Source organism: Danio rerio, chromosome 17 (assembly GCF_052040795.2).
Source record: "Danio rerio strain M-AB ecotype USA chromosome 17, GRCz13ab, whole genome shotgun sequence".
NCBI classification, from domain to species: Eukaryota; Metazoa; Chordata; class Actinopteri; order Cypriniformes; family Danionidae; genus Danio; species Danio rerio.
In genome coordinates, this window is record NC_141037.1 from 15,817,487 (window position 1) to 15,844,073 (window position 26,587).

Sequence of the window (26,587 nt, forward strand, 5' to 3'; positions counted from 1 at the left end):
CAAATTCCAGGCGGGGAGTGGCTTCCGTCTGGCTTCACTCTAGCATACAGGCCTGATTGGTGGATTGCTGCACAGATTGCTGTCCTTCTGTAAGGTTTTCCTCTCTACACAGAAGAAAGCTGGTGCTCAGACAGAGTGACCATCGAGTTATGATCACCTCCCTGACTAAGGCCCTTCTACAACGATCATTCATCTTAGATGGCCGGTCAGCTCTAGGAAAAGTCCTGGTGGTTCCAAACATCTTCCACTTACAAATGATGGAGGCCACTGTGCTCATCGGAACTTTCAGAGCAGCAGATATTTTTATGTAACCTTCCCCAGCCTTGTGCCTCAAACAACCCTGTCTCTGAGGTTTACAAACAATTATTTTGTCTTCATGCTTGGTTTGGGCATTGACATGCACTGTCAAACTCTGGGACCATATATAGACAGGTGTATGCCTTTTCAAATCATGTCCAATCAACTGAAATTACCACAGGTTACCTCCAATTACGCTGGTGAAACATCTCAAGAATGATCAGTGGATGTATGAATGTACAGAATGTACCTGAGCTTAAATTAGAGCTTCCTGGCAAAGACTTTGAATACGTATATACATGTAATTTTTCTGCTTTTTTATTTTTAATAAATTTGCAACAATTTAAAATTTTCTTTTTTCAAATAGTCATTATGGAGTATTGTGTGTAGAGTTTTGAGGAAATCAATAAATTTAATCCATTTTGGAATAGGGCTGTAACATAAAAAATGTGAAAAAAGTGAAGTGCTATGAATACTTTCCAGATGCATTGTATCTTTAAAAACCATAACGTATTTTCAATGAAACTCAATGCATCATTACATATCTGGTGTAGAAATCTGAAGTTGCATACTGGTTCCTTATCACTTGCCTCTGCTTTTTTCTTGTAGAGACGCTCTCTAAGGTCCCCTATTCGCTTGTCCATCATGGTCACCTCCATATTACGTTTGTTAAGCATATCCTTGTGTTGCTGTAGCTTGCTGTTCTGTTCCTGATTTAGCTTGTTCCGGATCTAAATGTTAATACAATCATGAATGCATCATACATCCGCATACAGAACTGATGATTATATTAGTGCGTCAGAATATTTTCCCATTTCATCAAGTGTCACATGTTTATGCAGCTAATATCTTTGGAGTTTGAAAACACGCTTGGTAATTTGAATATTTTATGCAGCATCACTCTGGGGCGCAAAGTAAACCACAAACAACTTCAGAGAGGTTTGAGGAAAGAATAAACAAGTGTGGCAAAACAGGAAAGCGCATTAAAATCAAAGTCTTTCAAAAATGCACCAGGGAATGGAATAGTTTTTGATGATCAAACAGCGTTAATGGATTAAAAGAAAGTATATTTCCTATTACTTTCCCCAAGTGAGTCCAACATATTTAAGATAAACTGAGTTGAACATTCAACTTTATGATTACAATGATGCCAATGGCCATTTGCACTAAAACTGAAATTTGAAAGTTAAAAAAATGAGCAACATTGAAGTCCATTATGTGAAGATAAATCCTGGAATGTTTCCTTTGGCTGAAGAAATAACTGCACATCTTGGATGACAAAGGGTGATTCAATTATCTGAAATTTTAATTCTAATCTTTTAAGCACAATGTTCCTACATGTACCTGCAGTTCCTGGTAGAGTTTGCGGAGCTCCAGTGCAGCATTACTGGTCACTGGTCCCCCTAGAGGCTGCAGTCCATTGAGACGTCCCTGCCGCAGATCGTCTAGCTGCTGCGTGAGCTGGTCCACCTTCAGCATGGCCGACTGCAGCTCTGCCTGCTTCTCCTGGAACAGGCTGCTCACATGCTCGATTTCTGCAGCTGAAAGGCACACATAAAGCATTCCATTTATAAAAATACTACCGTAGTGAGTGAATAGCTGCACGATTGCTGAAACGCTTTATGCATATGATAGCGCCTGTGGATTTTTCCAGTGGGTGTGTTTACACATGTGTGGGAGTGAGGTCCAGTGCAAAATTGTTTCCTGGCCAAATGTCCGCACGCTAAGTCCATGTCATAAAACAAACTCTAAATAGAGAGGAACGAAATTGTGATCTTTGTTTTTATTTTATGAATGTTATAAGGGGTGAGAACTTCCAAAGGCTCTTCCGCACCCCAGCTAGAACTCCCAGTTCAGAAATAATCCTAATGTCTGATCCACTGCCAGCAATACAGAGGGAGTGGATGGTAAAAGCAACTGGGGCAAGGAATGAGATTCCACTGTGTGGTCTAACAATAGTAATAACTGTTAGTTGTAGTTTGACTTCTTTGGAGAGATTTGCTAAGATTTGACTTACGTCTGGAATACATTATATGACTTTTGTCCAGATTTTTGCCTTGATTTACAATCTGGAAGTTTCCATGCAACTGCCAGTCTTTACATTTTGTGTAATCAGAGTTCACGGATTTAAAGTAAAACTCCTATCAGTGCATGGATTCAAAGTACGAATACAGTTGAAGTCAGAATTATTAGCCCCCCTGAATTATTAGACGCTTGTTTATTTTTTCCCCAATTTCTGTTTAACGGAGAGAAGATTTTTTCAACACACTTCTTACTGATTTATTTTATCTTTGCCATGATGACAGTAAATAATATTTTAATAGATATTTTTTCAAGACACTTCTATACAGCTTAAAGTGACATTTAAAGGCTTAACTAGGTTATTGTATAATGATGGTTTGTTCTGTAGACTATCGAGAAAAAATATAGCTTAAAGGGGCTAATAATTTTGTCCCTAAAATAGTGTTTAAAAAATTAAAAACTGCTTTTATTCTAGCCGAAACAAAACAAATAAGACTTTCTCCAGGAGAAAAAATATTATCAGACATACTGTGAAAATGTCCTTGCTCTGTTAAACAACATAAACAACACAACATTGGAAAATATTTTAAAAAGTCGAAAGGGGCTAATAATTCTGACTTTAACTGTATGTCTAGATGGGATAAAGACATGTTTGATATACTGAGCCAATTTGGTAATCTAGCTCCAAACAATGAGTCACATTTCCGCATAAGTATGTTTATTCGTAATGACTTTAACGTCTGGTGGTGCGTGATCCTCAGCTGTTTAGTGTATAATATTCCTTTATATCCATTTACAAGTTGGCATGTGTTCAATGCCTAGGGTTTCAAAATCTGTTCCAGCTGTGACTCCATACTGGTGGGGACTAAAGGCTCTGACATACTTAAACAAAATTAAAGAAAGAACTGGTGAAATATCATTTTGTATTTTTCAGGAGAATCTTTTTCCTTCCGTGGAAACATTCATTCATTTGTTTTCTATTTGGCTTAGTCCCTTTAATAATCTGGGGTCACCACAGCGGAATTAACCGCCAACTTGTCCAGCATATGTCTTAAATAGCGGATCCAACCCTTCCAACTGCAACCCATAACTGGAAAACTTCCATACAATCTTATTTACACACACACACTACAGACTATTTAGCTTATCCAATTAAACCTATACCACATGGTTTTGGACTTGCTGCGGAAACCGGTGCACCCAGAGCAAACCTACACCAACACAGGCAGAACATGCAAACTCCACACAGAAATGCCAACTGACCCAGCCAGGGCTCGAACCAGCGACCTTCTTGCTGTGAGGGGATTGTGCTACCCACTGCGCTACTGTGCTGCCCACAATAGAAACATCTAATTGTTAATCACATCTTTTGCATGTATGCGTGTTTTTAGGGGTATTAACCTTTAGGCCATGTTCATGTCTACAAAAGTATTTTATAAACAGTTTTTCCGCCTTTGTTTAAAAAAAAAAGTTTTGGTTTCAGTTACCTGATACTGCATTTTCATGTAGATGCATGGCCAAACATCATAGTAAAAACAGCAGTTTTGAAAAATACTCATGTTTGTGTGGATGGCCTTAATTTGACAGGAGAATGGAGATTGTTGATGGAAACAGGATCATCAAAGGACCTCGAGCTGTGAAACTAACTCATGATGTCGAGTGCACTCGATGTCGAGTGAATCGGGCCCAGGTGCGGATCAGTTGGCCGACCCTGGCTCAGTTGGAAGAGGTGTGCTAGAGTGCAGTTTGGTAGTATGAGTGCAAAGCACGCCTGAGCGCGAATCTGAACGCGCAACGTTAATTTTAAAGAAACTGTTTCATATGGATTTATTAGCCATTCTTAATTTTTAATAAACACGATCTGTCATGGTTTATTAAAGATACAATCCCCTCGCTGCACCTTCAGCAAATCTCCTAATACGTGCAGCATGAGGACTTTTATGGTAATTTATGAGTGTCAAAAGTGGTAGATCTGTTCCGCGAAATATTTGACTGCGTGTCACTGCATGGCAAACGACTAAAAAAAAAACAATATGACTAAAGCAATGTCCACTGAACTGAGGGAGAGCACTTGTCTTCCTGTTAAACTGAACAGTGGCATCATCACTGACCTAAGTGTGAAGGTAAATCGCAATGTGAGTGCAGGCCTTCGCGGGAGAAGGGAGGGAGACAAGCACGGTTCGGCACAGTTCAAGGTAACTGTACCTAGTGTGAGTACGCCCTTAGTGCTATAGGTTGGCACACTAACCACAAGGCTACTAGCGTCAGCAGCTGTCAACTTTTGGGTTATCAACATTTTAAAGAATATCTTCAGCAGAAGAAACAAACTCATGCAGGATTAGGATAAGGGTGGTAAATGGTGAGTAAATTGGCATTTTTGGCATTCAACGACCTATTTATCTGCAATACCCCACCACCTTAAAAACACAGCCTGGACATCCTTTGACAAATAATAGCATCTGTTTATACAGTCTACAAATGTGAATTGGAACTTTAAAACATTTGAAATTTACATGGTTGTACGTACACAGGTTGCCATTGATGAGTTTGCTGTAGTCCACTTGACCCCTCATGGCACGGACCTTTTTGAGTTTGGCTTCTTGATTCTCCACTCTTTCCCTCAACCTCTGGAGCTTGTCACTCTCAGACGCAGACTGGCCCTGACATGGGTCCTGCTGCTTGAGATACCGCAATCGTTGCTCCTAAAAGACGGAGCGGAAATGGGAGGAGAGGACAGGAGAGGGTGACGGTCAATTACGGAATGGGAAGGAACATGCTGCACTGACTGATCATCAAAACAATCTTGCAACCGATCAACAAAAGCCCTTTCACACACACCTCACTACGCACAATGGAGAGCTTCACAAGAATGGGATGAAGCCAATAAGGAAGGAGTGGGTAAAATAGAGAGAGGAAATAAAAAAGAACATATATTTAATTCCAGTGGCCTCACAGAATATGAATACTAAGATTTAACGTCAGCAGAGACGATGAAAGATGCATCTTACAACAAAAAAGGGAGAAAAATCAAACACTAATTACCCAAACAGTATGAAAGATTCAGATATTTGAGATATTACAACATTACACAACCAAAAAGTGAATGCATGATGAATGGGACTAAAATAGAAAGCAGAGGGAAGCATAGGCGGTCATGCTGACTAGCACTTTCAGGTCTGCTTAAGAATGAGCAAATACAAAGCCAGGCCTAACAGTCCCAGAGTGTTGACTCGACACAATCCAGTGCTAAATGAACAGACAAACAAAGCAGGTTTTAACTGCAGGGCTACTACACTACAACTGCGTTAACATGCATGCATTAATTATGTTCTTTTTATTCTCTATGCAGTGTTTAAATTATTCGGACGTAATGGAAGTTACCAAAAATTAATTCACAAAACAAATGTATAAGTAGTGATGTGCGATACCACTGGTTTCCTATCCAATCCGATACCAAGTAAAATGAAGGCGAGTATGAGCGATACTGATATTTTGCCCAAAAATTCATTCATTCATTTTCTTGTCGGCTTAGTCTGACGCTAACTGAGCCAAGGCTCGAACCAGCGACCTTTGCCTAAAAATTACTGTTTGGAAAATTAAAGTAACAAGTAGTGTTCTTAAAAATGTCACTTCATACTGAATACGAAACATATTATGGGTTATTCTTGTTTATTAATGAAGAATTATTATACAAAAAAAGAGCCAACTTACATATTCACTATCACAAAAGCCCAAGCCCCCAAAATACAGCCACATTTTCACCCTCTGTACCTGGATAGTGCCTGCCTGCTGCACCTAAGCACTCTGAAAGCGATGTCTGTCTCGCCCTAGCATCACCTGTGCTACTCCTTCCCTCCTCTTCTAACCGCCTAGTCATGACATTGTCATATTCTGTCTTGTGATTTATCTGTAGATGTTTGATTAGGTTTGTGGTGTTGCCACAGTACCTCACTGTTTTGTTACACGAGTCACAAAATGCATCGTTTGAGTTTATGGAAGTAAAGTAACTCCACACATAACTTCGCTTGCGGTCACCCATATCCAATGAAATAGTGACTGAACAACATGTGTCAGCGGACTAAGTGGCTAGCTAGCAAGCTCTGCAGTTGTACAGTGCCGTATTACGCACATGACTTGGTAGGCGGAAGAACAAATAGTTCCAACTAAGTTGGCATTATTCAGATAAACTAAGGTAATTATGGTTACTTTCCGCTGTATTTCTAGTTCCAATAAACTACATATTTGCTCCAAATTACTGAAATATCAATATTTTGATAAGGTTATCGATTGTAGAACATATGGTATCGGACATTTAGATATTTTAGTATCAATCCGCACATGACTATGTATAAGCAAAAATTACACCAATACAAATGAAAACACCAACTCAATCAGCCTTTTTAGCAAAAATAAAGCATTATATTTTACTGTACCTTTCAACAAGTAATATTTCCAATACGTCACTTATAGTCTACTTCACTGAACATCGATAGACCCCGTGTTGCTGATTTGCAAAGTCTCACTGATTCTGGTAATTTTTACCTACACCTTCTTGAACACACATACAAGCACACGCAATGCTCAGCGGTCAGAACGTCCACCCTCTTCCTGACAGCTGCAGTTTCGTGCTGATCTCATTTCCTCTGCGAATGGACTTTCTTTCCTGTTGTTGTTTAAGGAAAAGTACTTTGCATCCAGGCAACAAGCACAGTTCCCTCCAGCACTGACCCGAGTCTAAGGCTCATATAAAACTCACATGCTGACCTCAAGACAGTATGTACATGAGACACAGCGCTGAAGAACACAATATCAAAAGAGCCAAATTAAAGCAGGATGACGTCAAGCTCAACTGCGCGTTTGAAATGCAAATCATTTAAAAGGCTTTTAGAAAATGTCCTGAGATGCATGGGAACGAGCTACCACAATTAATCAAACCTGACAGTTCATGCACCCCAGATGATATGACCATGTGTTCGCATGCATATGCCCCTTACAGTATGTATGTGTGTACAGTTGCTTATGGCAAACCACAGAGGTCTTCACTTTAATAAGCAGAAATCAGCAAACCAACAGAGCAACGTTAACAAATCTGCAAACGACTCTAAAATTGAAATGTGCACATCTTAGCTTAAACAAAAACAGTGGAGTTTGGCACAGGGCAGGTCACTTCTTCTTAATTTAACAGTTCAGATCTGAGGACATATGAATAAATAAAGATATGAGGCTTCATCCAGTGGCGCTTACCTTCGCTATAAGCATCTGCTGCTGAGTTTCGATCTGCTGCTGCTGTCGCATTGCCATCTCCTGCAGCTCTGACAGTGTTAGCTCCACACGTGGATTCCCCACCTACACACACATACACACAAAATATTGATGAATCTGTATTAGAAGCAAACAGTCTAAACTTCACAAGCTTAATAATTATTTTATTTGGTTAAATTTAAATGATATCTTTATTAAAATAAAAACAATGAGCCATCTTTTGTTGTCAGGACGGTAGTTTCATACAGGCTTTAAGTCAACAGATTATATAGACCATTTTGAGAGATGTGAACAAAAACAATGGTCCCAATGTATTTCCTGTTTTACATTTTTAATTTCTACAGCTTCCGAGAATCCAAAAATCCTTTTTTAAAGGGCACCTATTTTTGCTGTGAGGCGATTGTGCTGCCCATTGCGCCACCATGCTGACCTCTTTTAATTGTATATATATATTTATATATTATATTTAGAGTTAAATAAAAAAAAAAATTGCAAAAATATTTTAAATAGCAATTTCATTCATCTTGCTGACTGATATTAAAAAAAAAAGTACATTAAAATATACGTGATAGACATAAACCTCGGGACCTCGAGACATAACCTCAGGAACACATAAAATTGGAAATGTTGGAATCAATCATCCAAATCATGAATGCTTTGTTATTTGTTGTAAAATTCTCAATAATCTCACTGTTTCTGACAAACTCTGTGAAGTGAAATCAGCCCTTTTGCTCATAGATGCTCAGTTCTGCTTTCAGGTTTAAGCCAATCACCTTGAGCCATAAATTACATGCGATTAAACACTTGATTAATTGAGTACGGAAGTACTGGGAAAGCAGTACTGGGAAGGAAACACTTAGCAAAGCTTCTGACAACACAGATTTCCCACCTACACACACACTCGCAAGCACACTCACACACACGCTCCCACCCACAAAGTGTTGTAGCATCAGCTTTGTACACAAACACGCTGAGCTTCACTTGTTTTAACATGCATTTCATCTTGGTAGAATTTTAAATGAAATCTCTTATCAACAATTAAATAGGAAATAAAATCTCTGAAATTCAACTTATTAACAAAAATATTAATGACATGTACAAAAAGTGCTGATATTAAACACAATTTGAACATGTGAAGTTTATTTATAAACTAATTTCAGGAGGAGCACGTGATTATGATTGAACACGGCTGGTCCCGCATTAACTAATGCATGATTCACCAATCAAATGATTCCTAACTCACGATTAATAACCAGAGTTTCTTTCTGCAGTTATCTCCGCCTTGAAGAATCCCCCCTTCACCCCTACTCCTCCACCTTTCCCTCTATAGGGCGGCACGGTGGCCCAGTGGTTAGCACTGTTGCCTCACAGCAAGAATGTCACTGGTTCAAATTCTTAACAGACCAGCTGTCGTTCCTGTGCAGAGTTTACATGGTATTCCCATGCTCGCGTGGGTTTCCCCCAGGTTCTCCGGTTTTCTCTGACAGCCAAAAAAACGTGTCATAAGTGAATTGATCAATGTAAAATCCCAGGACAGCATGCCAAACTCACTTTATAATCAATCATCAGCTAAGTGATAAGGTGGTGCAGTGGCCTCACAGCAAGGTCGCTGGTTTGAGGCCCGGCTGAGTCAGTTCATTTCTGTGTGGAGTTTGATGCTCCGGTTTCCCCCACAGTCCAAAGACATGTGCTAAAGGGGAACTGAATACACTAAATTGGCTGTAGTTTAGGCGTGGGTGTGAATGCAAGAGTGTATGGTTGTTTCCCAGTGCTGGGTTTCCCTGCGTAAAACATTTGCTGGATAAGTTGGCGGTTCACTCCACTGTGGTGATACCTGACTAAGCCAAAAAGAAAATAACTAGGCCAAAATATAAGAAAACACTACGATCAAATCATCAATGTGCAAATATTGGTGTTTTCATTGTTAGTTAAAATGGTTTATCCCTACAACAAATCAAATGATTAATGAAGCAGGCAGAAAATTTTACCTTATTTAATTTTAGATAAATTTTACACTGGTTATACTGGGACTGACTCACACAACTTTTATGAGACCACTATCCAAGAAAAACAACCTTGCGGGCATCTTGATGTCAAAACAACATAAAATAACATGCCATGAATCAATTTGATGATAATAAACTACCTTAATGTCAACAAAAATATCAAATTGACATCCAACATTGCCCAGCAAATAATATTGTGTTTAATAGACGTCTAATAGACATCTAAACGTAGACAGCTTGGCTAAAACAAGGCTAAACTTGGGCTGTCAGTGAAAATCTAATAGACATCTAAGAATAGCCCAAAACTAGACAAATCATCTATTAGACAGACTTTATATGTGTCGTCATTCACTTCTGTTTATTTGATGGCTATAGATTTTGCCTATTCTTAGACTTTCTTAGACTTATCAGATTTTCACTGACAGCCCAAATTTAGCCTTGTTTTAGCCAAGGTGTCTACGTTTAGAGGTCTATTAGACATCTTTTAAAAACAAAAAAATGTTTGCTAGGTGGTGTCAAAAACAGGTCAAACATTACAGGACAGACCTTTTTGTGTCGACATTTTCGTCATCATTATTTTGGTGGTCAAAACTGCATCAATGTGTGGATGTCAAATAGATGTCAAAGTTTTAACATCACATTTTTGACGTGTTTTTTGTCATAATTCTTGATATAATAATAACAATACATTTTTATTTATAAAGCACATTTCCAGAGCTCAAAGACACTTTACAAAGAATGTAACAAAAAGAGATAGTACAAGCAGACATTGAAAAAAACAATAATCAAGTAGAGACAACATTAGATTTACAAACGTACAGACAGTCAAACTGGAAATATAAAACAAGACCTAAGAGACTAATATGCAGAATACAGGATGTTCAAACAAAGTGGTCAGTTTATCAAATCAGAAGTGTAGCATTCAGAAAAGAGTTTTAGGTTAAGATATAAATTCTGAGGTATTATTAACAGAACGAAGTGAACGTGGTAGAGAGTTCCTAAGTTTGGGTGCTATAACACAAAATGATCTGCCCCCCATTGAAGAGAGGTGGTACCGAGGAACAGCAAGAAGGCCAGAGTCAGAGGAACATAATGAGCAAGTAGGGATGTAGGGAACAAGCATGTTGCAAAGATAAGAGGGAGTTTTTGACGTCGTTTTGAAATCAAGGTGCCCGATTCTGTTGAAAAATGTTGACCTCCTTAAGTTAGCTTTCTGTGGTACAGTATGTTTCATGCATACTAGTTTGTGCCACTAATGAACCGCCAACTAAAACCTTTAATCTCGTTCAAGCTGTTGTTTTCTGCAGGGTATACAGCTGTGTGGCACTGAGTAAAAGAAACATCTGCAGTAAACAACAACCCAACAAGTACAGTCAAAAATAAATAAATAAAAGGCTCAACCATAAATCAGCAAAGAATCACAAGGAAATGCCTAGAGAGAGCGAACAGGATGCTTAGAGTCATGCCACGTCCTGCAATTGTGTAAACTCACATACACACTCCATAACCTTCAGTCATTTGATATGAGCGCGCACATACACACCATACACTGACAACTAACATGAGCAGATGCATACATGATGAATGTTCCCGAATGTCCTGAACAAATCTAGGATAGTCTTTCAGTCTGACACATCAGTATGGCGCACGTTCAAAATAATTGAGTCACTGGCTTCTCTCAATTCCCATAACTGGCTCACTGGACACGTGTTATACTTTTAATGTCTAAAGCATATCTGACAGGCCCCGGTGAGTCAGAGCAGTACTGCGAAAACCTCACTTACATGTGGAGGGTACACTTATCTAAATGATCTCATGGAGGCATCGGTGAGATTTTAAAAGAAAAGTCAATGTGGCAAGTTGATGTTAAAATTGGGGCTGATCAATTAAGATTGAATTAATGCTAGAGATTTCCGTGCACACCTCTGAGAGAATTTATACAGTCAATTCATTCATTCATTCATTCAGTTTGTTGTCGGTCTTAGTCCCTTTATCAATCCGGGGTCACCACAGAACTCATCCAGCAAGTTTTTACACAGCGGAAGCCCTTCCAGCCGCAACCCATCTCTGGGAAACATCCACACACACATTCACACAGAAAACGGACAATTTAGCCTACCCAATTCACCTGTACCACATGTCTTTTGGACTGTGGAGGAAACCCACGCGAACGTAGGGAGAACATGCAAACTCCACACAAAAACGCCGACTGAGCCGAGGCTCGAACCAGTGACCCAGCGACCTTCTTGCTGTGAGGCGACAGCACTACCTACTGCGCCACTGCTTTGCTTATGTTAATATTCTTATTTAAAATAAACTTATTTATCTCAATGGTTTTTGACTGACTGACTAATGTAGTACCTCCTATACATATATTTTTAATTATTAAGAAAAAATCATCTATATAAATAAGACTATACATAAACAGGGCCGGATTAATGTAAGGGCTAGGTGGGGCTGAAGCCTCAGGACCCACGGAAGAAGGGGACCCTTGATTGGCTGAAGAATTAATTTGCGATATGTCACCTGAAACGCCTCTTTGCCTTATGCTTTCTTATGTCGATAATGTGAAGTATTCCTTTTGGTTCGCTGCTGTTCAAAAACAGTGACGCCGGTGCTAAACTGGGGTTCAGAGTGGCTGTAGCCCAATCAGAATATTGAATAGCTCTGTTTTATTCACCCATAATGGTGATCAGAAGTCTCAATTTCCCCAGAACAGTCTCTTATTTCTCACTACCGCGAGAACCGTTCAGTAAAAGGTAGGCTAACCAAGTTCGTCTGGAACAAAAAATTTAATTCAAACAGTCTTCACCATTGTTACACTTGTACATGTAGTAACAGAAGCTTGTTTATGTCCTTGCAACAACATACCGTTAACATTAGACACTGCATGTGGTAGATAATTTTTAACAATTAAAAATAGTTTCAGGTTGTGGCTCACAATCTACAGCTTCATCGGTTGGTGGAGTATTTAGCTGAATCCAGCACTGAACTGGGAGAGATTCTGACAGTTCTCCTTTGTCAAATGCTAGATCTATATATTTTTTATAATTCTCTAGAACATAATTAAAATTAAACTGTAAGCACTTCTCTCTTTGCATCGTGTCCTTTAGAAGCCCAAATACAGAAACAGAACAAGCTCTGTGCAAACAGCAGCGTTTGGACGGCATTTTAGCTTTCTTTGCTATAACATTACAGCGCCTGTATTGAATGTGCGTAACAAGAAGCCCTTGTGGTCTCACAAGCCTGGATGTATTTCTTCATAGTCCCCAAACTTCGTTCACTGTAGGCTTTGCCAAACTAACTCTGTAAAAGTTAATGCTTATTACATTTTGTTGTTGTTTATGTTCACACAGCTACATTACACATCAACTAAAGTTTAAAATATGATATCTTAGTAGACCACCCCTTTAAAACTCCCTAATAGAGGCACTTGGAAATGTATTTTTTTTTTCAACCTGGTCAGATCACAAGTGGACAATGCTATGACATACTATGACCCTTTCTACAAATTGTCAAATAGGTTTTTGGTGTCCCTAGAGTATCTATGTGAAGTTTCAGCTCAGAATATCCCAAAAATAATGTTTCATAACTCTTTAAAACTGCCCTTTTTAGGATTTGATCATAATTGTTCCGTTTTGGTGACTGTCGCTTTAAATTCAAATGAGATTGTGCTCTTTTTAAAAGGGGGTGGGGCTACAAATGTGTCAGCATAGTGGCAGATTTGAAAACAAGACTAATGTCTTATGCTAATGAAGAAAAAATCTGATGACATGTACAAATTGAGAATATTAAAGTGTTTCTGCAGTCTGTTTTTAAAACGTGATTATAAAAAATAGAATTAAGACATGTTGACCATTAGAAGTTGGTTATATTTACAGACCGTTGCCACACAACTGTTTAAACCCCTTAAAAAAAGTGATTTTTGCATAATAGGTCGCCTGTAATACCAGGCGAAAATGGTAATGCATCTCTCTCAGCTGACCACTTATGATCGGTCACTGTTAACGCATGTTTATATCAGGTGCAAACATTATGAAGACATCCTAAAGACCCTGGAAATTTAAGTCCACCAACCTAAACTGTAAATGTGATGAATGTCTTGTGATAAACTACTTGATTAATTAAATAAGGACAAACAGAGAAAGCAAAACGGGGAAAGGAAACACTTAGGGAAGTGTCAGACAAACAGTCAAAAGCACATCCTTTTAGAGAATGCCAGTGTTAGTAACCTTGGATGTTCACACGCCTGAAGGATTGGCCTGAAATGCTGTACAAGCCACAGAAAACGAGGTCACCCCTGAGGCTGATCTGGTGTTGGATCATGAACACCTGATGGGTCTGAGAGAACAGACCATCATTTCAGAGACGTTATTCAGAATTTTTATAAAACTCCACAATTATATTTTCAATTCATACGATGCATTAAGTGTCTGACAATTCTGATATCAAATTATACCCATTTTATATTTATAGCAAACAGTACCTGCAACAATGTTATCTACGAGAGACGTAATTCTCTCTTTCACATATGACATAGTCCATTAGGTCATCGCCTGCCCGCAGCAGCCGCTATTCATGTCTTGTCTAACAAATGAGCCGTAATTAGAGAACTTTCATTTCCTCCTGTCACAGGAACAATTACCAGAAATGCATGTTTTAAGGCTTAACATGGAAGCTATATTGAAACTTCAGCTCATCACGCTTAGGGGGGCTTAGCTACATGTCAGTTGTAAATTAAAAATGGGAATTTTTTCATGTTTTGCCTGTTCGTTTTACAAGAGTGTTTTGGGGACCTGCAAATGCAAACTTTTCAAAAAAGGCTTCAAAGTGTACGTTTTAGTTTTTTTAAATATGCCATTTTGGTTTCCATATAAATGCAAAAATGAAGCAGTGCTACATGTTCAGTCTACTGACCTTATTCTTTAATGCACTTGTTTTTGCAATTGTTTTAGAACTTTCGATTCAGTTGACTATTGGAGAAATTACTAGGAATAATAATCGGAAGAAAACAGTCAAACTACGTGAATCTTATGTTTTGGCAAATTGTACGGAATATATATTTTATGCATGTATAAAGTTATGCAATTTTTATTTAATTCTCAGTTTCTCTGATTTTATGATTTACAGTTATGCATTTGTTTAAAGCATGATATTTGTTTTATTCTGTAAACTGCTTACTAGGACCACACAAAATCTGCACGCGCAGAAATCTGCAGATTTCCACAGATTTTTGGCCCACCATTGAGTCTATTTATTTACCTGTGCAAATGTGTGTCAATCTATATTTATTTAGTTTTTAAATACATTTTGGTAATGTGGTAAAGTGTTCCTTAGATTTTTTTACAATACAGTTTGTAAAGTAATAATTTCTGTCTTTTGGTAGATATATTAAGTGAAAGACTTGCTTTGTTTACCTAATAAGTAGATCTAGATGGATTTGCATTGCAAACAATAAATAAAGGTTGAAAGGTATTTTTTTTTATTTATTAGGTTTTTAGTTACGATACTCCCAAAATAATTCCACATAAATCCGCAGATTTTTAACAAAATCCTCCACAGAAATAGCAAGATATGTCTGCAGATTCTGTCATGTTATGTCAGATTATGTCATTCAGATATGACATATTTTAATATAACTTTAATTGTTAACTTTTAAAAGTGTAAACTTTTAAAAATATATATTTTTTAAGTGTAAAACATTTTTTAAATTAAATAACAAAAGTGCTTAACTTTAGGCAATATAATACCAATGATTTAATTTAAAAGTTTGGAAATCAATATTTGATGCATGGTGGATTAATTCACTCACTCATAAATCACTCATTCATTAAGTGATTTTCAGTCAAAACTATTTGAAAAAATTACTTTGAAAGGAAAATAAATCTGTAAAAATAACAGCATTTTGAAATCTGAAGTTATTTACCTATATAGAAAAAAAATATTGCATTTAAAAATATTATAAACATATAAATTATATGTATACGAGTATGATTTTGCGTTTATGTTTTTTTTTTTTTTTTTTTTTTTTGCCATTTTAGCTTTTTGGAGTTCACAAAACAGCTGGGGGAAAAAACAATAAATTACTCTCACCACACTAAGATTAAAAAAACAATGCAATAATTAAAAAAAATAAATCTCATGTTAAAAAATTTAGTTTTGCATAATAACAAAATAATTTTCTTACAGTCTGAAACGTCATATCAACCACCCAAATACTGCATGTCAGCCAGAGCATCTCTTCTCCATACAGTACATACAGTTGTCTATCTATCTATCAATCAGCTCCTATAACTTGACAACAAAGTAACCTGATCCAACACTTTGACACTTATCACAACTGCTCAATCAATCTCTCCATGCCCCTGCCCATAAACACAACGCACAAGTGTGACAACAACAAAAAAAATGAATTAAACGAACGTGCCAAATCAAACCAGTGCAACACAAACCAACCCGCTGACATTACCTGGTGAGAATCCCAGGTTATTCTGCATGATCGGACCTTAATTTTGCTGCATTGTCCTTCAGCTGTGAATTCCTGCACAGTCTCGACGTGATTCCACTCCATTATTTCTCTAAGAGTCAGGTGCGCGGTCCTTCATTTACGAGCAATGCGTCGGCGGCGGACGGATGCAGTGCAGCTGTAGTGTGTATCTGCGGCGCTGTGGTGGTTATGAGACCCCCAGAGTCACAGTCCCAATCCGCAATCCCCTCTCCAAAAAGCAGGAGTGAAGTCATCCAGCACATTAGCGATGAGTCAGGCTGTCATCCTCACTCCCGCGCCACTGACTTTGCGCGTTTCTGCTTACTATACATAGTTACAGTCTCGTGACTCTGATGAGTAATTAGGCTGCACACACACTACGTTAAACACTGATATGTTGGAAAGAGAAAACGTGACCTTTGTCAAATGTTAATGTGGATCTGTGATGATGGAGACTGCGTAAGTTTGCTCTCTCTCTCTCTTTCTCGCTCGCTCTCTCAAGCTCAAATTTGACGTGCAAGCACTTCTTTGGCTGTTAATGTGTGTGCGTGTTTCTCTCGCCCAGGAGTAGACTGCAGTAGTGATGTCCGATTCTTGAACGAGTCGTTCTGCTGAGTCGGCTCTTTTTAATGAATCTATCGGATGAGTATTTCAAAGCGTTCTCAGACGATTCAGTATTAGTATCAGTGGCACACCCTTAAACTGATTAACAGAATAAATGGGCTAATCAAAAATATTGGACATAATAGCAACATATCGCCTTATAATAGTAAAATTTAGATAAATCTATTATGTTACACTATAATTGGGTATATGCGCACTGACTTTTAATTTCAGCCAGCCACCCTCAGCGCTTCTTTTCATTATAAAATTGTCACGTTTAAGGTCTGATTTCTTTTAAAGTCACTGATCTCTACTGCCTGATAGATATACGATATAAAGAGGGCCCAGACCGGACAAGATGCACTGCATAAAATTTTATTTCCCCCTGCCATGTCATTAAAATATAAATATATATATATATATATATAAAATATAAGTATTTTCAATGGCGTTTCTGTGCTCATCAGCTGATCATGATGTCGCTAGCTTTTACACAGTCTTTCATCTCGTTTTACACCTGAACAACTAAATGATTGCTTAAGTCTAATGAACTGAATGTATTGTCATTACAATACAACGTTGATGCTGTAAAAGAAACCTAATGAAATTGAAAATAGTCAAATTAAGCTTTCACCGGAAATTTTAAAAGTAGCTGAAAAACACTAGCTGTGAATAGAGCCCATTGTTTAACAAATTTAAATGGATTGAACATAAAACAATTAAGTTGTCCAAAACACCACAACAAGTATGTTGTTTTATCTCACTTCCAATAAGTACACTCAAAACAACTCATTAGATGAACTCAATTTAATTGTGGGCAGGATTTACATCCAATAAATGTGTTTAACACCAACTAAAAAACTATTTACACAATTAAATGCAAGTGAGTTGGTCCAACATGATTTTATCGAATAAAAGTTTAAATACATTTTTTTTAAATACAAACTCAAAGGTCTGATAATATCATGAATGTCTATTATGTGTTGTACATTTCAAAGTCTCTAGTTTTATTTGAAGTTATCCAAAACGAACTATAAAAGAGCCATTTTTAAGCATATTTCATGAGTTACAGTTGATTGAGACTGATCTCAAACTAATTTTAGGACAGCTATTGCTCACTGACCAACTGCATTTGTGCTAATTAAGCTGCCAACACCCAAAGCATGGGTGCTTCTGCAAGGTGGTAATCTCAAAACACAATGGATTACATACATTTTTTTTTTAATATTCAAACTAAAGAATAGATTATACTCTAACAAGTCTTTCTATAAACTTTAAAGACTTAAGATTACTTTTATTGTCAACATTTCCCTCTCCTAATTCAATCCCATGCAAATCATGCTGGGAACTACAAATCCCCCAACCAGGTAGTTGAACCAACACAATTCCTTCATGTTGTCCCAACACAAAACGCTTAAGTTAACTTAATAGGTCACAAATTTAAGTGAACTGATTATAAAACAAATTAATTGGCCAAAGAAATTACAAGAATTGTGTTGTTTCAGCTCATTTTGAACAGGTAGTTTGAACAAGCAGCAGTAATCATTTTTTGAGTGTAGTTTGAACAAGCAGAAGAATCTTTTTATTTTTTGAGAGTACAAAACTAAAATAAATTTCATTTAAGCTACTTAAAATGTAAATATAATTTAAAAAAACTTTTTTATGAGACCATAATATTTTTTTTTACATTTAAATACAAAAAAAATTAAATGTAGCAGTGTAGTTTTTTTATTAGACTACACAGTAAAAATCTATTGAAAACCTGAAGGACAAAAATCTACTTCATGTTTTTTTTTCCGGTATTATGTTTATCATATTTGGTACCTGTAGGCCTATTTTAATGCAAATTGTATTATTTTTATGGTTATTTGTTCAAAATTGACTTTCCCCATCTTTATTTGCCTAAAAAATTCCAAATGACAAGAAATCCTTTTACATTGGCATTAAACTGATTCATTTAAGAGGCTTTTAGTCGGTTGTCAGATGAGTTCGTTTGCGATGACCACAATCTAAGTTTGTTTAAATGGGCAAAAATAATAATAAAACCTTTCTTCTTTCTTTCAGCAAATCATCTAAATGAGCTTAATTTTTTTTTTTTTATTTTATTATAAGCTCATTATTTGTTTTTGTTTTGGCTAAAATAAAAGCAGTTTTTTATTTTTCAACATTATTAGCCCCCTTAAGCTATTTTGTTTTGTATAGTCTACAGAACAATAACAATAACTTGCCTAATTACCCTAACCTGCCTAGTTAACCTAATTAACATAGTTAAGCCTTAAAAATGTCACTTTAAGCTGAATACTAGCATCTTGAAAAATATCTAGTAAAATATTAAATACCATCATCATGGCAAAGAAAATAGAAATCAGTTATTAGAAATTAATTATTCAAACTATTATGTTTAGAAATTTGTTGAAAAAATCTTCTCTCCGTTTCAGTTTCAACTGTATTTGAATCAGTTCAAATAACTTGATTCCAAAAAAAGGACTCGTTCACAACACCCAGAGCCCCCTCCCCTCCCCTCCTCTCCTCTCCTCTCCCGGGGGCGCCACTGTCAGAGCCCCGCGCTGCGCCACCGCTGTCCCGCACACACTCAGATGCGTGACTGGCTCCACAGCATCTGCCTTCAGTGTTTGCAGCTCTGCGACACAACTTTACAGCATGAGTGTGCTTTACAATGCGCTATATGCATTACAAAAGCTGACGAGACTGACTGATGTTTAACAAGTAAACAGTGTAGGATTCTGAAGGAAGCTGATAAGAATCTTTTGTCTTGTATCTTGTATCACATACTATTAATTTACCATTGCTTAGATACCTTTATATTGCATGTGTATGTACATGCATTTATTTATTTATATACATGTAATTGTAATTTTTATTAATAATATTTTAACAATAATTATTTATGTTTTGTCTTGTTTTTCTTCAGTACATACTTAAAAGTTGAATAAAGACAGTGTTTAAAAAACAAAATCAAACTGGTTACATTAAAACTGGGGAAGAGATTGCGACTCAGTTTAATCAATAGTATTACACATGTCTTAATTGTATTACAAATGTGCATATTTCGAAATTAAAACACCCAATAAAGCCAACACGAGGGGGTTTAGATGCACAATTCTGCACAAAATGCATGTCTTTCTGTGAGATGCGGGCTATAGCCTATTAGTATTCCAACAGCGATGAGCAATTTAACAAGATGCTTTTTGTGCCAGTTGGATGAGGTATCTCGGACAGAAATGGGCACAGTCAATAAGTGGCATAATAATGCTGATCCAGGCATTTAGTTCTCTCCGCATTTTAATAGCTCCTAGTACTGATTCATTTAACTGACCGCGGTCACTCATGACTGACCTTCATGTGTCCATACGCTAAAGAAAAAAAAAAACACTGCTAGTGCCACAGGCCAAAATCTGTGCTCTCCACTTCAGCGTAATGTGCATCAGACAGCCGTGTTCTTTAGAGGGATGATTCTGTTCTGCAAAAATAGGCGACTGCAGGAGAACAACGCGGGACAAATAAAGAGCAATCCATAAACTGGAGATGCATAATCACATGTTGTTCTGAACAAACCATCTAAACCTAGAATTCAGCAGTGGGACTGTTCCTACTCTTTGAATTGCTCTAGTTTTTTTGTTCGTTTTAAGTAGCCAGTAAATCACTGCCTATAAACTAGAAAAAAATGGGTTGCAGTTCTGTTCTAATAGATTCAGGATTATTATCGCTAACTTAAACTAAAAAAGAAAACTAAAACTTAGGAAAAAAACAGACATTTTAAAGAATACAAATATTAATAAAAGAAATTATCTAAAAAAAAAAATTTTATTTCATCTAGTTGCTTCAAAAACAAAACTTAAATAAAAATTTAGTATACCAGCATAATGGCATAACTAATTATTTTATACTGCAATAATGCATTAAATAAATTATAAAAAGTGAGTGTGTTTGTCAGGGTTATTATTGCTAACTTGAACTAAAAATAATTAGTAAAACTTAATAAAAGAAACATTTTCATTAATAATACTGTTAATAAAAGAAAACATGAAAAAAAAAGTTTTATTTAATTTAGTTGCAGTGCAGCGTGTCTCATTTTCTTTTAGGGTAGAACTTTTGAGTACTTAAAAAACAAAACTTAAATAAAATTCAGTAGCATAATGGAAAGCAGTAAATTAAGATTTTAAAGTATAAAACAATAAACTTAAAGGGATAGTTCACCCGAGAATGAAAATTAGCTCATCACTTACATTGTAAAACCCAAGTTAAGGTAACTCAAACCATTAGAGGAAATCGATTGCAACAAACCATTTAAGTTCAAAAAGTAATCCTAGTGAGTACTGTGAACTTAATCTTTTTGAGTACATGAAGCAATTTGAGCACAATAAAACCCAATAAATGAAGAGAACTCAAACCAACTGAGTACCTTAAAACCCAACAAGTTAAGGCAACTCAAACCATTTGAGGAAATCGACTGCTACAAACCATTTGAGTAAAAAAAAAAACTAATCCATATGAGTACTGTAAACTTACTCCATTTACGTTAAAGTAATGAGGTATTTAATTAACAAATTACCTTCAAGACTGAGTTCAAAACTCTTTTCAAAGGAGTAGAATAAACTTTCAGTAAATTTTGAGTTAACTACACTCATTTCATTTGATAAAGATGACTGTTGGGTTTTACATTGTACATTCCTTTGTGGGGTTTTAAACCTTTATGAGTTTCTTTTTTACTGTTAGCAACAAAAGAAGATAATTCAAAGAATGCTAATTGCTGGCAGCCATTAGCATGTTTTCATCAAAAGATTAAAATTTAATTTATGTGCAAAACTGGATTATCGCATAAAAGACATGCGAATAAAGCAGCGTTTCCATCCAATGAGTCAAAGAGAACCAAATTGTAACTTCCTGATTAACTGGCATCAAATGTCAACAGTAAAATCTGAATTGCTGTGGTAGGAGAAGCTGCGTCAACCTTTTCTTTATTTATTAAATGACTCGCGCCTCAGAAGACAAATGCCGACATGCAGTGAACGCGTCTTGGCATTTAAAGGTGTAAGACATGGAACACAGATGCTCTTGACAGTTCTGGAGTTAAATATTATTGTAAAAACACTAATACTGAAATGATTAAGGCATTTTAGAATGACCAAAACAACATTTCAGATGTTTTAGTGTGCTCAGCCTGTTGGTTTGTCCATTCGCAGATATTTTTATCATCACACGATCTCTTATAACAAAATCACATGACCTCTTTAACGCGAATCCTGGCATTTGTTCAGTAAAAGTGTTTCCATCGTAGTTTATGCACATCTTTTCTTATTGAATAAAAAGTTTATCCTACTCAGTTATGCACATACATTCTTTATGCGCATTTTCAAAACTTATGCGCATCATGTCATTTCCATTAACCGTTTTTTATGCGCATATCCAAAATGCGCATAAAAGTAGCTGTTGACTTTTACAGTAGAAAAAAAAAATTAGTGTGGAAGTCCAACAACCAGCATTTTTCATAATATCATCTTTAGATGAAAGAAAGTAAATGAGGTTGTGGACAAGTTAAGGTTGAAAAAAATGATAACAGAATTATTCTTTTTTTGGGTGAAATATTTAAAGGGGACCTATTATGCCCGTTTACAAGATGAACAATAAGTCTCTGATATCCCTATAGAATGCCTTTGTAAGAATGCCTGATTAAAATATCCCACAAATAATGTTTTATAACCCTTTGAAATTGCCCCTTTTAGTCTTTGATCCTCATTGTGTAATTTTGATGACTGTCACTTTAAATTCAAATGAGACTTTTTAAAAGAGGGCGGAGCTACAAATGACTATGTGTCAGCATAGTGGCAGATTCAAAAACAAGACTAACCTCCAATGTGGGAGAGATCATCACTAATGAGCGGGGCTTTTCTCCTCTGATGACATGTATAGTACAAAGGGAGAATGCCAAATTAAAATTAATAGTTTTGTACCATGAGAAGCTGGTTATATTCATACACTGTTGGCACATTACTGTGTTTAAACCCCTTATAAAAGTGATTTTTGCATAACAGGTCCCCTTTAAATGTTTAATTTGAAGTACATTTTTGAATTCAGGGTCATTAAGGAAAAACAGTTAGCAACAATGTTATTTCAGCACAATTCTGTAAATACTGTAGTTTTTTTATAATTAGAAGAGTTTACAGTGTTGTCTTCAAACAAAATATTACATTAATTCACAGATATTTTTTGCAGCATTTAAACAGAAAGGTTTCTCTTTTATGACTATGCACAGTGCCTTGAGGGAAAACAAGCGCAGATCTTCTGCAACTTTCAAGGGCTAAGCATTCATCTCTGCGGATGGAGCATTTGCATTCTCGCAGAACTCCTAATCGCATTTTACGGTGAATTTTGATTATCTAATAAAGTTTTATCTGCTGGATGCAGGAGGCACAGTGCGACCGAAATGGTAACTCTGTAAGCATCATCACAGAATGTTACAGGAGCATCTAGAGGCAGAAAAAGAGAAAGAAAGAGAAGGTCAATGATAGTGATATCGGAGCAATGCAAGGGCAGAGACAAAGCTGACAGGCCTGAAAACCCAACAACGAGCCTGATGAAAGATCTCTTTATATTCTTGCAAAGCCAAACATGAAAGTCTTGTCCAGACTGCGGCTTGGAATCACCCACGCTGTGGAGATGCATAAAGCCAGTGCTTGCCTTTTTTAATTAAATGTAATGGTTTAATTAAAATCTGTAAAGAAAAATCAGACAACTTTGAAAACAGTGGCAAACACTACTGAGTGTGTTTACGGTGTGGTTACACTACAGCAGGGGTTCTCAAACTTTTTCTCATGAATGGCCAAAAACCAAACTTGATTGAGGCCAAAGGTAAATAAAGATGCCATCTGTAAATTTTGAATTAATTTAATAATATTTAAAAATAACTAAAAAGCATTGCTTTATAATAACTAACAAAGCATCATTTTTTATATTTATAAAGAAATTATTATAGTAAAAGGAATCTCATTTATAACAAAATGGAGCACTGTTGAATGAAGCATTAGTTTTTGCTTTGATTTGCTTACCATGGTCCATATCCATCAAGTGACATTATTTACTGTACATTTTTAAAAAATCAGATTTGTTTGCAACATTTAATTAAAACATTTTTTTTTTTTTTAGCTCAGCAATAAAACAAACTTACAACAAAAAGTTACATCAAATTAGAAATTATGATTTCTTTTAAAGGCATCTCCCCAATCCCTCTCCATTCTTCTCACTCTCTTAGATGGGATGTGGGCCAAATCAAAGTTTACAATGGGCCAACTTTGGCCCACGGGCCCTTATTTAGGCATCACTGCACTACAGCAATGTGCTAAAAACAGAAATATTTTTTGATGTGAGAAGTATAGATGACGACATTGTCCAAAACAATTTGAACCAGACCTGTGAAATTGACTGAAAGTGCTCTATTTTGGCCAAAAGTTCACTCAAATGCTTGTTCAAACTATTTAATTGAAATGAGCTGAATAAACAGTTTCTGAGTTTTTTTGGGGACAACCTAATAATTTCAAGTTTAATCGACTTAAATTTGTAAAACAATTAAGTTAACTTAATCTATTTGAGTTGGGATAACAATAAGGAATTGTGTGAAACCAACAAATCATATGCTTGTTTGTTGTAAAAAATCATAATAATGACAAAAAATACTAATTTGTGGATCTTCTTAATTCCGGATGCAGCTATGCTGCCGTTGTGGCTGGTGTATTCTGGGAAATTTTCTTATCCCTTGGTTTTGAGTATGGTCCTGAAAAATCTCGGTTTGAGGGGGTACCTAGCCTATCTAGTCCCCCTGTGACACCTCTACCCCTTCACATGAAGAAGAATTGGAATTGGGCCTTATTGTAGGCTTGGATCAATCTAACTGGTTTATTGCTGATTACGTATGGGAGACCAGCGGCGGTTAATCATGGTACACTACAAAAATATCTTTTTGCTGCTTGTTCAAACTACTTAATTAAAATGAGCTGAAACAACTCAGTTCATTAGGTTTTTAAGTTGACAACTTAATTGTTTTGTTTGATCAACTTAAATTTGTTAAGTTAAATTAACTGATTTGTGTTGAGACAACATGAATGAACTGTATGAAATGCTACATTTTTTTTACAGTGTAAAAATGTTTCTGTTTTTGAAACGAAACAATCTGTTGTCAATCTGTGCACACAGAAAACGTCTATGAGTATTGAATTAAGTGTCTTCCTGCACTCGAATGGTCTAATAGTTTGTGGGTATTCTAATTTATACGGCTTACACACTTAACAAACTTTGACCACTTGTCTTTTAAATCAGCCTCCAGGCCACTCCTTAATGTCAAGCCCTGAATTTGTAATATAATTTCTCAATATCACGCAACTTATTGCATTTTCACACAAATGAATGCAGCACATGCTGAGCATCTTTCGAACAGTGCTATAAAACCATCCTTCATCCACCTGATCTCTCGGAAAAAAGATGTATTCAAAGCAAACAACATTAAATATATAGTTTACGCACTGTTGACACGTGTATAATGACATCAACATCCCAAACAAAGCCTGATGCATTCTGACCCTAAAAGAATCACTATATAAAGATAAAGCACAACTGCTGATTCGCAGCTGCTAGGTTGTATTATCAAGGGAGAGCGGGATTTTTGGTGTGCCGAACATCTAGTCATCTAATATATTTTGCCTTCCAGCCCTTTGACCTGGTTTAAAGTGGAGCACACTTGCAGACTTGCATATTATGCTGACAGTTTTAGAGTAACCGTATACAATCAGGCCAGCGCAGGGCTTCACGAGTCCTAAAGTTTATTGGCCGGATGTAATTAAAATATCATCACATGATCCTGCTTGAAAGAGAAGCTCCCTACTGTCTGGATTATCTCTAATAACAGCTGCATGATGGGACACGTGGAGGAAAGCGTATCGAGATACCGGAGCAATAGCGTCGCTCATTTATAACATAACTGGTGATGCTGGGAAGGTCCCGATGACCACCTGTTCAAGTGCTGAGCGGCTTTATATGGGTTTTATGATTATAGCAGTATGGAATGTGAATCTGGAGTATTACACGCAGACATCAATTTCCCTTTTCCTAAAATACTCACTGAGGAATGTAGATGGGAGTTTTTGAGCTTAGAAAAAGAATGTTGTTTAAAGGTGCCCTATAATGAAAATCTGTGTATACCGAAGCACAGAACAATAATAAAAGATCAGTATTTAAAAATGGGCATACTATGAGCCTCAGACACTACTGTTTCCTCATTCTCATGTCAATTCCACGAGTGTAAAACCCCAGTGGACAATAGGCCAATCAGAAAACAAAACAAACTGTGACGAGACTCACAGGCCACGCCTTTCACATTTGCATGTATGCCTACTTTAGGTCATTTATCCAGACCTCATGAGTGGCAGACATCATCGTATGAACACAACTCATATGGAGAAGGGAATAAATGAAGGTCGAAGCCAGCTCCAACTGGGAGGGACTTGAGCTCCAAGTTGGTGGGCCTACGAGCTTCATGTGGGCTGTACATTTCTGGAATTTTTATTTATTAAATGTCTTGTATATGACACAGAGTCAAATATTGTGCTTTATGAATGTCTACACCTACCCCAACGCACCTACACCACCTAAATCCAACCTACTTGTGGTGTAATCCCTTCCCACTTGGAGGTCTTCGGGCTGCAGCAATACCTACTTGTTCATATGCACCTCTGAGATCATTAAAAAAAAACTCTAAAATCATTAATATGCATGCCTCAGTCTGCGTTCGGTAAGCTAAACGTTTTCTAGTCATTCAACAGTGATAGTTTTCCTCCCTTAGTTATTTTAAGCATATATTTCACTCACCATGTTTTCAAGACTTTTATTTTGAAAACGTAAG

General features: G+C 36.6%; 1 protein-coding gene across 23 annotated transcripts in view; it reads right to left on the reverse strand.

Annotated features, from left to right (window-relative positions):
- Positions 1-26,587, reverse strand: part of ppp1r13ba (protein phosphatase 1, regulatory subunit 13Ba) — a 77,475-nt gene that overhangs the window by 8,285 nt on the left and 42,603 nt on the right. For 9 of the 23 annotated variants that reach the window (XM_087289267.1, XM_087289263.1, XM_088651258.1 and 6 more), the window contains 4 exons: positions 7,564-7,665; positions 4,847-5,021; positions 1,642-1,838; positions 888-1,028 (listed from right to left, as the gene is read on the reverse strand). In XM_087289267.1, the coding sequence (XP_087145393.1) occupies positions 888-1,028; positions 1,642-1,838; positions 4,847-5,021; positions 7,564-7,665 (615 nt within the window). Of the gene's footprint in view, positions 1-887; positions 1,029-1,641; positions 1,839-4,846; positions 5,022-5,157; positions 5,179-6,752; positions 6,851-7,563; positions 7,666-16,056; positions 16,511-26,587 lie in introns of those variants that run through there. The other 14 variants (XM_087289266.1, XM_087289260.1, XM_088651257.1 and 11 more) reach the window with 4 other exon arrangements.